Source organism: Alosa alosa, chromosome 24 (genome assembly GCF_017589495.1).
Source record: "Alosa alosa isolate M-15738 ecotype Scorff River chromosome 24, AALO_Geno_1.1, whole genome shotgun sequence".
Lineage (NCBI taxonomy): Eukaryota > Metazoa > Chordata > Actinopteri > Clupeiformes > Clupeidae > Alosa > Alosa alosa.
In genome coordinates, this window is record NC_063212.1 from 12,712,931 (window position 1) to 12,729,481 (window position 16,551).

Consider the following 16,551-nt stretch of genomic DNA (forward strand, 5'->3'; position numbering starts at 1 on the left):
GTAATATAAATGTAAGAAAAATGGCCATTTTCCACGACGAAATTTGGCATGCATGGTGTCAAATGAAAGCTCAGAGACGGGATGTGGTGTAATATTTCACGGCAAATGATGTATGGGCCATAGGTATCAAATCTAGTGCATAAATTGTGGAATATGAAATATAGTTCATGTAAATTTAATTGTAATAAAGGGGTCAATTTTCACGACGAATTTGGCCATGCATGATGTCATATGAAAGCTGAGAGACTGTAGTATTGGGATGTGGTGTAATATTTCACGGCAAATGATGTGTGAGCAATAGGTATTAAATCTTGTGCATTAATTGTGGAGTATGAAATATAGCTCATGTAATAAATGTAAGAAAAATGGCCATTTTCCACGACGAAATTGGGCATGCAGGATGTCAAATGAAAGCTCAGAGACTGTAGTTTCGGGATGTGGTGTAATATTTCACGGCAAATGGTGTATGGGCCATATGTATCAAATCTAGTGCATAAATTGTGGAATATGAAATATAGCTCATGTAAATTAAATCTATGAAAAAGGGCCACCAGGGTCACCAGAAAAAAAGGCTTTTATTTGTCTGTGAGGAGTAGCCTACATGTTCGTCTGCTACTAGGCAAATGCCAGTGTCATCGCGTATTTGCAGTCAGCACTGCCCCCTGTCGGTAGAAAATTGCAATATTTAAGGTGGAATGGAAACTTGACTACACCGCATTCTGAATGTGCGGCCAACTTCAGCTTCCAAAAACACTGCATTGCACTTTGAAAAGGCACAAGTGCTATGATAACGCATAGTTTGCATATCTCGGGCATAAAACCTAGCCTATATTGTATGCCTTTAATTAGAGGCGCATTTACAAGAAAAAAGTCTGTTTGCTTTCATGGAGGAGCACTGCAGGTGCACAAGTCCACGTGCCGAGGTGGGTATCCTGTTATGTTCAATGTGCATGCTTTAAACAAGCACTCCTATGATACACTTACGTGAAGCACGTGCCGGGTTGACAACTGCAAACATATAGGCACACTCACATGAGTTTCCGCAAGTAATTGCAATACAATTTCAATTACATAGGCTATATAGACCAAACTGATTACACAAACATAAAAAACGTAGCCCTTATGGCTTCGGAAATCATGCTTGAGCAAACAAATACAAATGAGACATCAAACCTCTTAGGCTTTCCCCTTCTCTTTTTGGTGCATTGTCAGAGACAGGAAGTGTTTTTTCACGAATGATTAAAAGAGCTCCCACAGAACGGTGGCGAGAATGAACGAGTAACGCGAGGACAGAGAGAGACTACTAATGCACTACTAATTTGCTTTATCCATCACGATGGACCTGTTTGAGGAAGCTTTAGAGTATCTACAAATTGAGAATGTTGCCGGTGCGTAATTCAGTATTTTAAAATTCTAAGACGTGGGCGCGCACATACACATGCAAAGAAACACACACGCACACATATTCACTGAACTTTAACTTGAACTTGAAAATAACAAAACATACATCAATGATGAGTGCATATTCATGGAATTGTTTGTTCCTTCAACAGTGCAACCATCATCACCGTCGGACCTCTTGGAAGAAGTGTTTACGGACGACAATTTTCTTCAGAGCCCCCTGCGGACAGATAGCTTCTCACTGCCAAATGTAGGGATGAGTACCTTTACTTTGATTATCTTTGATACACACACACACACACATATGATGGAGTAATTGATTTTAACCATGAAGAGCTTGATTGGTTCTCGGTTAAGAACTTGAATGGTGTGTGGTTTTACCAGACTCATTATCTTTGAAAAGCAAATGGCGAATTGGCTGGTTAAGTCATTGGTAAATTAGCTACTTGATGACTTTAATGGATGAATTTGTGATTTGCCTTGCGTTTTCAGGCCAGAAATGCCTCAGAAGATATGCTGGAGAAAAGACTTGTGGTCCTAAGAGGTATACTGAATAGTGAACAGCTTTACCTGAATGAACTGGAGACACTGTTGATGGTGAGTCTCTCTCTCACACACACACACACACACACACACACACACACATGCAATCATGATTAAATCAATTATGGACACACATAATGACACACATATACACTCACACTTTACTTCTCAATATGAACAGCTGAATGCAACATGGATATGCCTCTAGCACCAAGATTCAACATTCAAGATATTTATTTGTTGCATACATTTATACAAAGTACAATATGCAGTGAAATGATTGGTACTCTGACTGTGAAATATTAATATTAATGTAGCAAAAATGTAAATAAAAGGACAGTCTATCAAGAGCCAGAGGAAAGGCGTCCGAACACAGCAACGCCATGGCAACGGACTTCACAACCCAATCATCACTGTGCTTCCTTTATATATTATTCGCTTGTTTGACATGCCTGCTCACATTCTTACCTCAGATTGCAGCAATGGGTTAGACTGCTTGTGTTGCACATTTTTGGTGAACTCTCATATTGTGAGTGCTATACAAACAAGTGTCTTGATCTTCCTCATTTCTGGTATATGCAACTTGTTGGCCATGGTGTTTTCTGTTCCGTTGACTATAATTACCACTAATAGTTTCCAGTGTCATTTACAGTTTTGTGTGACAAAAAAAAAAACCTGTGAAAAGAAGGGATTGCGGGCAAACCATAATTAATCTAATCTAAACTAAGATGACACAAGAAAAACAAGAAAAAAGGAAGTAAAGAATTTGGAGAGTGCAATGCATATGCTTATGGCACTGAATTGAAAATAACTTATTATTTATAACATTATAAAATTGTAACACATGGCTGGATAGATAAAGACAGAGATTGAGAGGCCTTGGTGAATGAGAGTGAGTGAAAGAGTATGTGTGTCTAATAAAGCAGCTGAAGCGTAGATGAGTGACACACTTGTCACAGGAAAGGGAGCACTAAAGTGAGAATGACAACTGTATATTTGTTTCAATTTATTCTGCAGTTGACAAAGACAAAGAGTTTAACAAAAAAAAAAAAAAAAAGAACTTGCAGCTAGTTCCTGATGGCAACCTGCCCATGGGCCAACTTCTGTATTTACCATGAGCTCTTCCCTTTCTTCTCTGGGCTGTTCTAATGACAACCAGGCCACGCTCAGAGTGTCCAATCCCATGGACAGTAGGCATTCACGCCCAATCATTCTCAGTCAGTGACAAGACGTGCAGATGAGCATGCAGTTTCCATACATATCTCTAATTATTACTCAACAACTCCCAACGGAAATGCATAAATCAATAAGCTTGGGGATGAGCAGAATGTATTGCTGAATTCTGACCACATTAGATGCTGTGGTGTGATATCACTAGAGAGAGAGAGGGAGAGAGAGAGAGTCAAGTAAATTCAAGTTACTTTATTTATAGTTTAAAACAACAGCAGGGGTAAAATAACAGAGAGAGAGAAAGAGAGAGTGAGAGAGAGACGTAAGTGTGGTAGTGTGTGTCTGTGTTTAATTTGATGTATGTGTGGAGCCACAGTCTATTTTGGGTGCAAGTTTCGCGGCGAATCTGTAGCAATGACGAGACGGTAGCCTACATCAAGGCGGGGACTCTGAAATGAGCGAGACCTCTCTGTTGAAGTGAATTTTAATAAACCAATCCCATTTAGATTCTGATCTGTCTATCGGCAAATGATTGCAAACATCCCTTTATCGTAAGAATGGAACATTATGCTGTAGTATGTGTACAACTAGCAGGACAGTAGACTATAGCCAAAATACATAGGCGATATCATTAACACGTCAGGGCAGGATGTCCAAAACAGTATTGTCATTGTATCACTAAAAGTACAGTAATGTGTTGAAATTATATTTGGAGTTCAGAGAGGGTTCACGTTATGATTAAATCTCTAATCTCAACTTCATACGTGACAATAGTTAATTAAATAAGCCTTTCTAACCAAACTGACAGTTCCAGTTCATGAGAATATTAGAATAAAGTCTTGTAGGCTACTGCTTGCTGATTCTCCTGCTTTATTAGTAGCTTATATTCCCACCCTCTGTTTCCAATATAAGATAGGCTACACCATTTTGCTGGAAGGATTTATCTAGTAGGCTAATGTGCAAACAATTTGCCTTTTTGCAATTTCCAAATATATGGATGGATTATCGCTTGATGGAAAATGGAACAACCTCGAAGTCTATGGCTTGACATCCAAACTTAAATCAGGAAGGCAATAGGCCTGTGTAATTTCTCTTCGAACTATTTCATCTTAGTCCACTTTCTTCCATTCATACAGTAGCCTAAGTGCTTCATTTGGATAACAAAAAGAGCATGAGAACATGCAGGCGCTCGAAAGTATTGTCACTTATTCAAAAACATAGGCAACAAAACCCATAATAATAATAATACATTTTATTTAAAGGCGCCTTTCTTGGCACTCAAGGACACCGTACATACAAATATAAAATATTTAAAAAAACAAGCAAGAAAAGACAAAAACAGAAACAAAACAAACAAACAAAAATAACACCATATATTAATGAATGAATAAGCAGTTTTAAAAAGATGTGTTTTGAGTTGTGATTTGAAATGGGGGAATGAATCAATGTTTCTAAGTTGGGGTGGTAGTGAATTCCAGAGATGGATAGCAGAGCGACTGAATGCTCCACATGGTGGTGAGACGGGCGGTGGGGACAGACAGGTGTGAATGCTCTGCTCCACATGGTGGTGAGACGGGCGGTGGGGACAGACAGGTGTGAATGCTCTGCTCCACATGGTGGTAAGACGGGCGGTGGGGACAGACAGGTGTATGGAGGAAGAGGATCTTAGAGAGCGGGAGGGAGTGGGAACATGGAGGAGATCAGACAAATATGGAGGGGCGAGGTTGTGAATGGCCTTGAAAGTAAACAGGAGGACTTTAAATTGGATGTGGAACTGAACCGGGAGCCAGTGGAGCTGATGGAGGACGGGAGTGAGGTGGTGAATGGAGGGGGTTCGATGTTATGATGCGGGCAGCTGAATTCTGGACAAATTGAAGTTTATGGAGGGATTTGTGGGGGAGGCCGAAAAGGAGAGAGTTACAGTAATCAAGATGGGAAGTGACGAGACTGTGGACAAGAATGGCAGCAGTGTGGGGGGTTAGGGAGGGGCGGAGGCGATTGATATTACGTAGGTAAGCAGACCGAGTGATATTATTGATGTGGGATTGAAAGGATAGTGTGCTGTCAAGGATGACACCCAGACTCTTAACCTGAGGGGAGGGTGAAACAGAGGAGTTACCAATAGAAAGAGAAAAGCTGTCTGTTTTGGATAGAGTGGACCAGGCTTTTATTTCAGAGATGCAATCAGTAAGGGAGGTGGGTGGGAGAGTGGACGAAGGTTTGCTGGAGAGGTAGAGCTGGGTGTCATCTGCATAACAGTGGAAATGAATGTTGAATTTGCGAAAGATATTGCCGAGGGGAAGGAGGTAGATGATGAAGAGTAGGGGCCCCAGGATAGAGCCCTGGGGCACACCTGAAGTTACGGAGGAGGGGATGGATTTAAGGGACTTAAGTTGAATGAACTGAGTGCGGCCAGAGAGGTAGGATGTGAACCAGTTGAACGGAGTGTGGGTGATGCCAATGGAAGACAGCCTGTTGAGGAGGGTGGTGTGACAAATGGCATCAAAGGCTGCACTCAGGTCGAGGAGGATGAGGATAGTGAGGAGTCCAGAATCAGCTGCCATAAGGAGGTCATTGGTAATTATGACCGCCGCGCAGCGAAGCGGCGGTCATATAGGTTTAGTCAGATTTTTTTTTTTTTTCGCATGCCCAAATTTCCGTCAATGATTCCCGGACACTGAAAGACCGGGGTACACGAAACTTGGTGGGCATGTAACCCCACATGGATAGCATGGAACCATCGTTTTTCGTTTTGATCTGTAGCCCCCCCGCTGGACTGGACCCCCCGAAAGGAGGGTAGGGCAGACACAGTTTTCTGTGAATATCTCGAAAACCGTAGGGTTTAGGAGGACCATTTTTTTTTATGTTGATCTCAAGGGGCCATGTCAACCCATTCCATAACCACTCATTTCATGTATAGCGCCACCTAGTTAAACACAAAAAAAGTAAAATGAGGTGTTGTAATTGAAGGTATCTGTGACCTAACATAGTCAAAACTGCACGAAATTGGAAGTGTAGGATCATCATGACACCCTCTGTATGCACGCCAAGTTTTGTGGAATTCCGTTCATGGGGGGCCACACAATAAATTAATTTATGTTACTATACACCAACTGGCCTGTAGGTGGCGGGAGACAGTTTTCTGTGAATATCTCGAGAACCGTGGGGGCCTAGGAGGTCCACCTTTTTTTTATGTATGTTGGTCTTAAGGGGCATGTCAACCCATCCCATTACCACTTATTTCATGTATAGCGCCACCTAGTTAAAAATTAAAAAGCAAAAAATTAGGTGTTTTCATCACAATATCTCTGGCTGACAAGGTCAAAACTGCACGAAATTAAAAGTGTAGGATCATTATGACACCCTCCGAATGCATGCCAAGTTTTGTGTACTTTTCGTTCATGGGGGCCTTACAATAAAATAATTTATGTGTACATTTAGTGACGTACACCAACAAGGATTCCCGGACACTGAAAGACCGGGGTACACAAAACTTGGTGGGCATGTACCCCCACATGGATAGCATGGAACTGTCATTCTTAGCTTTGATCTGTAGCCCTCCCCGCTGGACTGGACCCCGAAAGGAGGGTAGGGCAGACACAGTTCTCTGTGAATATCTTGAGAACTGTAGGGCCTAGGATGACCAATTTTTTTTTCCATTATGTTTGCCTCCAGGGGTCATGTTAACCCATTCCATGTGCACACATGTGCATAAACAGATACACACGCACACACATACATTTACAGTAATCATACGTATGACACATACTCACACAGTAGACATATGTACGCATGCATGCACATGCACAAATACACATCACATGAGGCAAACACACAAGCACGCATTACACACACACACACACACACACACACATAAACACAAATTTGTACACGCACACATGCACACAATTCAAGAATTTTTCCCGTCATCTACTCCCTGAATTTTTGGTCATTGATACCCGGGACAACGAATCACCGGGGTACATGAAATTTGGTGGGTATGTAGCCCCACTATACTTTTACGGAAAATTTCATTGCGTCCCCGGGGACCACCACCATCCCCCCCTCACATCCCCCCACCGTGCTGGGCCCCCTGAACCGCAAAAAAAAAACAGTTTTTCCTAAATAACTACCTGAACCGTGGCACTGAGGATGAAGAATCTTTTATGGTATGTTGGTCTCAAGGGCCCACATCAACCTGGCTCATAATCACTCATTTGTGATTTGCACCCCCACCCCCGTAAAAAATGAAAATGCAATATTATTCTGCTTTTAATCGCCCCTATCTTCAGTTAAGATGTTCAGAACTGCACCACATTTTATGTGTATGATTGACCTGGCATTCTCTGGGGTATGCCAAGTTTCGTAGAATTTCATCCATGGGGGTCTAAAAAAAATTAGGTTATGTGTACATTTAGTGACTGTACACTCATTGGCCTGTAAATGGCGGTGCACACATATACACATGTACACACACAGGCACCCACATACTATCGGTATTAGAACGGCGATACATAATTACAAATTCAGTAGGATTAAAAGAAAGCCAAAAAATAAATATTCATCATCATCATCATGGCTGCATTTTCAGTATTGGCGAAGTAGTCGTTTGTCCACTAGATGGCGATCGTTGCAGTGAGACGTAATTTTGTTGGAAGTTGGAAAAAACAATGGACGCTTCCTACAAAGACTGGGTTGGAAAAAACATCTAATGGATAGGACAATGTTCACATGAAGTGTAATTCCCATTTCTTCTTGAAGCGAACATCTAATAAGGATGTTTATCGACAATGTTTTTACATGAATCTTGTAATTCAATAAGGACCCAGGTAATGTTACCGTTAAATGCGTTGGTTGAGTGATGGAGGCATTTGATTGATTGCATTTGTAGAAAACTATAAATGCGGTTATACCAAGCAAAATGTATAGCAGCACTGTTTGTATCTCTCGACTGTCATTTATTGCACGTGCTACAAAATCATTCTGTGCAATGGAAGATTTACCAACGTTACACTACACGGTCTGATACAGTTTTGCCTATACATGCGTGAGACTGAGACGCCTGTTTATTTTGTTTTTTAAGTGCGTGCAGGGTGTGAGAGGGGAATCGATGTGCTTTGATTACAGCTTGGTAGTTGTAGTCTGTGAAATTAAAAAAGCACGCGGTGTGTGAAGTATCCAAACAATGACACCTTAATTTCATTATGGCTGCTTTAGCAAAACACCTTAAGCTACTGTGTAGTGGGTCCCATTTAGAAGTGGCTACTTCATTCAAGGCTTTCCTTGACTCATTGAGCTGCATGAATGTTATTACAACTTTTCGCCACGATATGACAGTTTAAGTCCCGCTTGATACTGTAAGCGTAAGCCATTGGTTTCAAAGGAGATTTTATTTGTGTCGCCAGCATAGCCTATTGACAATTTATGTTGTAAATAGGCCTACCTTATAATCCTACCTGTAGCTTAGGGAAGCTAACAGCTTTCTATTAGGATCTAGTTTGTTAGTTACCGTTTTGTCATAACTCCCTGATGCATTTTTGCATTTAGAATAGCCAGATGATCTGCCGCTATTTTATTTTTGATTTCTTAAAAGATTGAGCTTGGTCTGATGAAAGCCAGACTAGCCATGGACCTCAGTTAAACAATGCAAGGGGAACATGAATCAGCCTATATTTGCAATCGAACAATAACGGACAAAAGCTCTTCAACTTTGGCCCGTTAAAATGTGTATGAACAGTCTAGCGACGCATTTCATCAAGGCCCATTTGGACATGTCAGTTATTTGCACCACTGGTTAGATGTAAAACAGCATTTCGTTTCAGACTAGGCTACTGTTACTTAATTTGTGCATTAACAATAACGTTTCAGACTACTGTTACTTAATTTGTGCATTGACAATAAAGTATTACATGAACTAAAGATGACTAAAATCTTATGTAGAAGAAGAAACATTCACAAAAAATCCATCCAAAATCCTTTGTTTTTGATAGCTGTTGAAAACGGCATGGAACTGACAGAGATGTTTTTGTTTATAAATACATAAAAAAAAAAAAAAAAATAACATTATGCTGATACCTTTTGCTTTTCCCAAATACAATGTAGCCTACAGGTGTAAGTGACCTTTCATCAATCCAGTTGCAATGGATGAACTGCCCTACTTGTGATTGTTTAGAGATTTTAAAGGTTTTATAACAATGCTACATCTTCTTTGGCTATTTTACAATCTATTCACCTTTTCAGCACCAGTAGGCTACTTTCTGTGCAGCCGCACACACACACTCAGGCATGCCAAACAAGCATACACAAAAGTTTCAAGAGTGGGGGATGGAGTAAAATATGGAGACAAATTGAAGTGTGATTTATTTTCGCGGAACGGATGTACAGGACTGAGCGGCGGTCATATTTTGTACCGCTATGCGGTACATCTAGTTTTAATAAGTGCTGTTTCAGTGCTGTGGAGTGGGCGGAAACCGGACTGGAACTGTTCATACAGGTTATTATTGGATAAGTGAGAATGGAGTTGGGTGGTAACTGTTTTTTCAAGGATTTTGGAGATGAAGGGTAGATTGGATATAGGACGGAAGTTGTTGAGGTCAGAGGGTCAGCACCAGGTTTTTTCAAAAATTGGGGTTATGGCAGTAGTTTTTGAAGGATGTAGGGACAGTTCCAGTGGTGAGAGAGAGGAGTGGATAATGGCAGAAATGAGGGGGGGCAAGGGAGGGGAGGCTGGCTTTAACAAGTTGTGTGGGGAGGGGGTCAAGTTGACAGGTGGATGGTTTGGCTTTCTGAATGAGTCCTGTGATTTCTAAGAGAGTGGGGAGCTGGAAGGAAGAAAAAGAGTGTGTGGAAGGGTGAGAGTCGGCTGGGATGCTGAGGAGAGAGGAGTCGGCTGGGATGCTGAGGAGGGAGGAGTCGGCTGGGATGCTGAGGAGAGAGGAGTGAATATTCGGATTTTGCAATGAAAAATGACATTAAGGAGTTACAGAAGGAGGTTGTGTACAAGTGAGGGGGGAGAGAGTTCTGGGGCTGGGTGATATTGTTTAGTAGGGAGAACAGTGGCTTAGAGTTGCCTTTGTTGGTAGTGATTATACTGGAAAAATAGTGGGTTACATACATCTTGTACGACAACGAGATTGTAAATGCAACTGTAATGACGCATTCCATTTAAAGGTATTGCTCAACACTGTTATTGGCCAGCTTTAACCAAATCTTTTATCAATTAACCTAATCCTGACTCTGCCCATTCCATTTAAAGGTATTGCTCAACACTGTTATTGGCCAGCTTTAACCAAATCTTTTTATCAATTAACCTAATCCTGACTCTGCCCATTCCATTTAAAGGTATTGCTCAACACTGTTATTGGCCAGCTTTAACCAAATCTTTTTATCAATTAACCTAATCCTGACTCTGCCCATTCCATTTAAAAGGTATTGCTCAACACTGTTATTGGCCAGCTTTAACCAAATCTTTTATCAATTAACCTAATCCTGACTCTGCCCATTCCATTTAAAGGTATTGCTCAACACTGTTATTGGCCAGCTTTAACCAAATCTTTTATCAATTAACCTAATCCTGACTCTGCCCATTCCATTTAAAGGTATTGCTCAACACTGTTATTGGCCAGCTTTAACCAAATCTTTTATCAATTAACCTAATCCTGACTCTGCCCATTCCATTTAAAGGTATTGCTCAACACTGTTATTGGCCAGCTTTAACCAAATCTTTTATCAATTAACCTAATCCTGACTCTGCCCATTCCATTTAAAGGTATTGCTCAACACTGTTATTGGCCAGCTTTAACCAAATCTTTTATCAATTAACCTAATCCTGACTCTGCCCATTCCATTTAAAGGTATTGCTCAACACTGCTATTGGTCGGCTTTAACCAAATCTTTTATTAATTAATCTAAGCCTGACTCTGCCCATTCCATTTAAAGGTATTGCTCAACACTGTTATTGGCCAGCTTTAACCAAATCTTTTATCAATTAACCTAAGCCTGACTCTGCCCATTCCATTTAAAGGTATTGCTCAACACTGCTATTGGTCGGCTTTTAACCAAATCTTTTTATTAATTAATCTAAGCCTGACTCTGCCCATTCCATTTAAAGGTATTGCTCAACACTGTTATTGGCCAGCTTTAACCAAATCTTTTATCAATTAACCTAATCCTGACTCTGCCCATTCCATTTAAAGGTATTGCTCAACACTGTTATTGGCCAGCTTTAACCAAATCTTTTATCAATTAACCTAATCCTGACTCTGCCCATTCCATTTTAAAGGTATTGCTCAACACTGTTATTGGCCAGCTTTAACCAAATCTTTTATCAATTAACCTAATCCTGACTCTGCCCATTCCATTTAAAGGTATTGCTCAACACTGCTATTGGCCAGCTTTAACCAAATCTTTTATTAATTAACCTAATCCTGACTCTGCCCATTCCATTTAAAGGTATTGCTCAACACTGCTATTGGCCAGCTTTAACCAAATCTTTTATTAATTAACCTAATCCTGACTCTGCCCATTCCATTTAAAGGTATTGCTCAACACTGCTATTGGCCAGCTTTAACCAAATCTTTTATTAATTAACCTAATCCTGACTCTGCCCACTTTGTGTGTCTGGCTCGCTTTGGCCACAGTGTGTCTGCATTGGCGGCATGATACGCTGCCAAACTTGCACCCAAAGTTGTGAAATGATTAGCCAGGTTCATCAGCACCTGCTACTCTTACACACACATACTCTTACGCACACACTTTCTCTTTCTCTGGGTGGATTGTTTCTTCAGAGAATTCTTTCTCTACACTGCCTCTTAGACGTTCTACCTTGGACCGAAGAGCACCCAAATCAAACTCAAAAGGAATTGAGCACGCCATTCATCTTGAATCTGAACACTCCTTCTTAGGAACCTAGTTTTGATTGCAGCCACATCCTTTGTTAATTCACGGATTAATATCTTAAGTCAAATGACACCTACTGTATGTACCTCATTGTTGCTTTCTACCTTCATATGGAGAAGTTCAGGGGGGAAATGATTTGTAAGAGACGGTTGCCATTAATGGTTTATCAGTGTGTTTCAATTGGTCTTCTAAACAGGTTTAAAAGCCCTTCCCTTTTCTTCTATTCTTCCACTTAGCCCATGAAGGCCCTCAAAGCCACAGCAGGGACCTCCCAGCCAGTCCTGTCCTGCCAGGACATCCAGACGGTGTTCTTCCAGGTGCCAGAGCTGCTGGTCCTCCACAAGGACTTCTACCAGGGCCTCAAGGCCCGGCTGGAAGGGGCCGTGGAGCAGGACGAGGACCTGGGGAGCGAGCTGCACCAGGGGGCCTACCAGTTTTCTGTGGGAGACCTCTTCCAGAAGTTGGTAAGTTTATATTGACCTCGCAATAATATCTCACCATCAAAATCAGAAACCACCAGTGATGGTTTTCTGACAAGCCTTATAGAGAGCTTTTCGTTTGTGTATGCTTAATAATACTGTTGTAAGCGACAAGGATACTTTAACACAAGTGAGTCAGTTGTTATTAACCATATTTCAGTGAAAACTTTTGTTTTGTATTTAAACTTTTGTATTTAAATCTTTCATGCAGGTTAGCCAGCTAGCGACCTACCGCGGCTTCATCGATAATTATGAGAGTGCTGTGGAGATAGTGCGGTGCTGTACGCAGACTGACCAGAGGTTTAGAACACTTGCTGAGGTACAGTCCGCTTTTGGTACTACACCTGTATGTCTGTCATTCCCTTAATGTCATTCTCTGCTTCGTCTCCCTCCTATTCTCCCAGAAGCTAATATCTGAGGGTATCCTCCTGTTCCCTCTTTTAGAGCATGAAATCAGGGAAAGGATCGGACAACTCTCAGACAGAATACACGTTTGAAGGTACACAGTGAATTTGTTGAAATAGTTATTGCATTGTGCTGAAATCTTTCACAATCCATTTTGTCAGAGATATTATTGATGTGTCGCTTCTTAACTTTCTCTTGGGTATTTTGAAATTTGTTACAAAACCCAATAAAGCTTGTTCATAATGGCCGTTAGGAACAGGTCAATAACAAATTGCACTGTGCCTCCATCCTTTTCTCTCTCTCTCTCTCTCTCTCTCTCTCTCTCTCTCTCTCTCTCTCTCTCTCTCTCTCTCTCTCTCTCTCTCACACTCTCGCTGTGTCTCCATTAGCACTCCTGTATAAACCTCTGGACCGTGTGACCAAGACCACTCTTGTATTACATGTGAGTGCACCCTGCACACTTGTTTATGCCAGTTTCATTATTATCACTGCTATGGCCCTTGAGTCTACTGATCTGTGCCCTGTCGTCTCTCTGAATCACCTCCTCTCTATTCCGCTCCTTTCTCCTCCTCTCCTTCTCTCTCCTCTCACCTCCTCTCTCCTCCTCTCCTCTCCTTTTTCCTCCTCATCCTCTCTCAACCCGCTCTTCAGGACCTGCTGAGTCACACTCCTCCTGATCACCATGACAACGCCCTCCTCCAAGAGGCTCTTCGGATCTCCAGTAGCTTCCTGTCGGGGCTCAATGAGACGTCTCAGTGCAAGAAAGCCGTCACTCTGTCCAAGGGCATGGTGAGAGAGAGGACATGCTGTGAGTCTTAGGATCTCACTGCAGCCTGTGTTTTGTTGAACATCACACTCAGTTAAGAAACATTCAGTTAAAGGTTGTATCAGCGATTTCAGGCCCAAAAATGGCCCAAACATAAATGATCACATTCATCTCATCTTTCCTAACGATCCTCTAGCTGTCGACGAGATGCGCATTTAGGAGAGTTTTAATTGCACGGGAGGGAGGGGAAGGAAGTGGCGAGCTAGCTCTCTGTTTTGTTTGAACATCAACAGAAGTGACCCGCTATCGCTGATACAACCTTTAAGAACCCTATAATGTCTCAGCTAAGAAAGAAACAACATATCATGACAACAGCAATTTATCTTACATTACATATTTTTCTAGAACTGGATCCATTCTGAATGGAAATTAGGGCTTGTAGGCCTAAATAACAGTAGTAGGTGTTTATGCAGTAAGATATTACAGTTTTTCTTGATTGCTTTGACCTGCTTAAAGTAACTGGGATCCACCTGGTCTTCATAAACACCTTCTTTGCACAGCAGAAGTCATCTCTTGCTAATGTGTTCACACGTTTTCATTAGATGGGTTCACACATTTCTCCAACCCAACCCAACCATTTCTCACACCTTTTTGCAAAACAGTTAACATGGATGTTATTTAAAGACCCCAAACTCTATTGGTTTCCCCGTACTAAACGAAAGGAAAACATATTTTCACAGGTGGTAGAGATCCTTGCATAAGTCTGAAATTCTGATATACATGTGTGAAACTCCTTTGCACAATTCTTCAATCAGCAATCATTCATTGTCTATAAGAGATGCCATGTCTGTTCTGTGTTGCTATTTGCAAGTACAGGTCTAAGGCACATTTACAGAAAGTACTGTATTGCCTATTTGGTGAAGAAACCGGTACAAAAGGTTTTTACTGTACGTCTATTTCGATGAAAAATGACAAGTTGTAGTTTAATGAAATTTGTCTTGTCTTACTGTAGGTGCTTACTGTAGGTCTTACATGTCAACGACAGTTACATCTTGGGAGGAATGAATACAATTACTTTTTATTCAATACATTTAGTCTTTTCACAGTTTTTCTGATACCAGAAAAATGAGAAAGAAACAAAACAGACATGGCAAAAATGCTCATTTTGAAAACTAGATTTTGCATTTTGTTGTCCAGTGTGTAATGATTGATTGAAATCACACAGTGATTTGACGACTGGATGTGTTGTTTGAAGACAAAATTTGCTTTTGTTGCATGTTTTAAGTGTTAAGTGCCTTTTGCAAGCAAAATGTGTCATTTTTGCCAGAGTGCTTTTGTTCAGACATGGGTGTTAACTGGGTTGCACTTTACTTGACAGTATCGACATAAAAGTGACATGACACTGTCATGAACGTGTCATAAACTAGTCATAAACGTTTATGACATAACGCTTCTTTTATTAAGTGACATTCGGTTTTTGTTATAACAAGTTAGGGTTAGGATTAGGGTTAGAGGTTAGGATTAGGGTTCACGTGTCATGACAGTGTCATGTGTTCATTACAGTGTCATGCCACTCTTATGTCGATACTGTCAAGTAAAGTGTTACCGTTAACTGTTTTGAAATTACGTGAATGTCAGAGTTGACACAAGCATCAAAGCGATCGAGAAAAACTGTAATTGAATAAAACACAGACCAATGGTGTATGTGTGTGTTTGTGTGTGTGCGTGCGCATGTGTGCATGCTTGCACGCGTGCGTGTGCATGTATTGCAGAGGCGGCAGCTGATGCACGATGGATTTGTGGTGTGTGCGTCTGAGCATGGGCCCAGCCTGCGTCATCTCTTTCTCTACACAGACCTGCTGTTATGCGTCAAACTCAGAGGCTATACATTAGGGTAGGTGACGTCTCTGTAGTTTAACACAGCCCAGGGCTGTGCAATTAATTGATTAATTGTGATTATGACTTCCAACGATTATGAAAACAGCATAATCGAAATGTAATGATTATTTTTGCTACATTTAGTTTCATAACAATGCTCTCCTTTTGTCTTGGGTTGTCACATGCATTTCCTTTTTACATGCATTTTTTCCTGTTGGATTATATTTACAATTAAATTTTAAAAAATGTAAGTTTTGAAAATGGATGATAGTTCCAAAATCACTGAGTTGTTTGAGTGTTTTGCATGTCACAGGAGCACAGAATGATTAACCGTGTTTTCATCATTCCTGCATAAGCATTTAGGTGAGGGTCGAAGGAAGTTAGAGTGTTGTGCAAAAACATGGGAGAAGTTACTAGCAGTTGTTTAGGTATTCTGGCAATTATGTATGAAAACAGTGCACGTCATTTCCGCAGCAGGTCTAATGTAAATTGCGGCTAAATGTGTCAATAAGAGAAAGTTTCAGAGACAACAGAATCAGAATTCTGAGTTTTGCTTTTTTTGTTCTATGTCAAAAGCAACCTTGACTTTTGTTTGCCTTGGCTTGCTTTCACTTTCACAACATCCACTTCCCTACCTACTATGGGCTATCAAATCTGTCATAGCCTACTTGCAGAAATAGTTTGAGTATTTTTTTTAAAGAGGATTAGAACTCCTGCTCTGCATTCTCTCTCTGCCTGTTGACGTCTTATTATCATTTATGTATTATTTCATGATGGCTAAACTTTTGATTCCTTTTAATGTAATGTTCTCATCGGTTGACTCCTTTCAACTGCATTTGTGATTGAATTATACCAATCAGTTGAGGGCACTGCAAATTACAGTGGAAGGACAGTGATGGACAATGATGGGCACTGTTTACCTGATGAAGTGAAAGCTTAGTAAAGTCTACACAATATGGCAAGGCACAGCGTGTGTTTTCAGAAACACTTGGCGTTTGTGCTGTGTGTATT

The 16,551-nt window shown here is 40.9% G+C and overlaps 1 protein-coding gene across 3 annotated transcripts in view; it reads left to right on the forward strand.

The window, feature by feature from the left end:
- si:dkey-33c9.6 (active breakpoint cluster region-related protein) overlaps window positions 1-16,551 on the forward strand; it is a 33,921-nt gene that overhangs the window by 822 nt on the left and 16,548 nt on the right. Inside the window, exons 1-9 of one of the 3 annotated variants that reach the window (XM_048236978.1) lie at window positions 259-923; window positions 1,554-1,651; window positions 1,894-1,998; window positions 12,249-12,476; window positions 12,703-12,810; window positions 12,936-12,990; window positions 13,286-13,338; window positions 13,548-13,685; window positions 15,435-15,556. In XM_048236978.1, coding sequence (XP_048092935.1) covers window positions 785-923; window positions 1,554-1,651; window positions 1,894-1,998; window positions 12,249-12,476; window positions 12,703-12,810; window positions 12,936-12,990; window positions 13,286-13,338; window positions 13,548-13,685; window positions 15,435-15,556 — 1,046 coding nt within the window. In that variant the 5' untranslated portion in view covers window positions 259-784. Of the gene's footprint in view, window positions 1-258; window positions 924-971; window positions 1,389-1,553; window positions 1,652-1,893; window positions 1,999-12,248; window positions 12,477-12,702; window positions 12,811-12,935; window positions 12,991-13,285; window positions 13,339-13,547; window positions 13,686-15,434; window positions 15,557-16,551 lie in introns of those variants that run through there. The other 2 variants (XM_048236980.1, XM_048236981.1) reach the window with 2 other exon arrangements.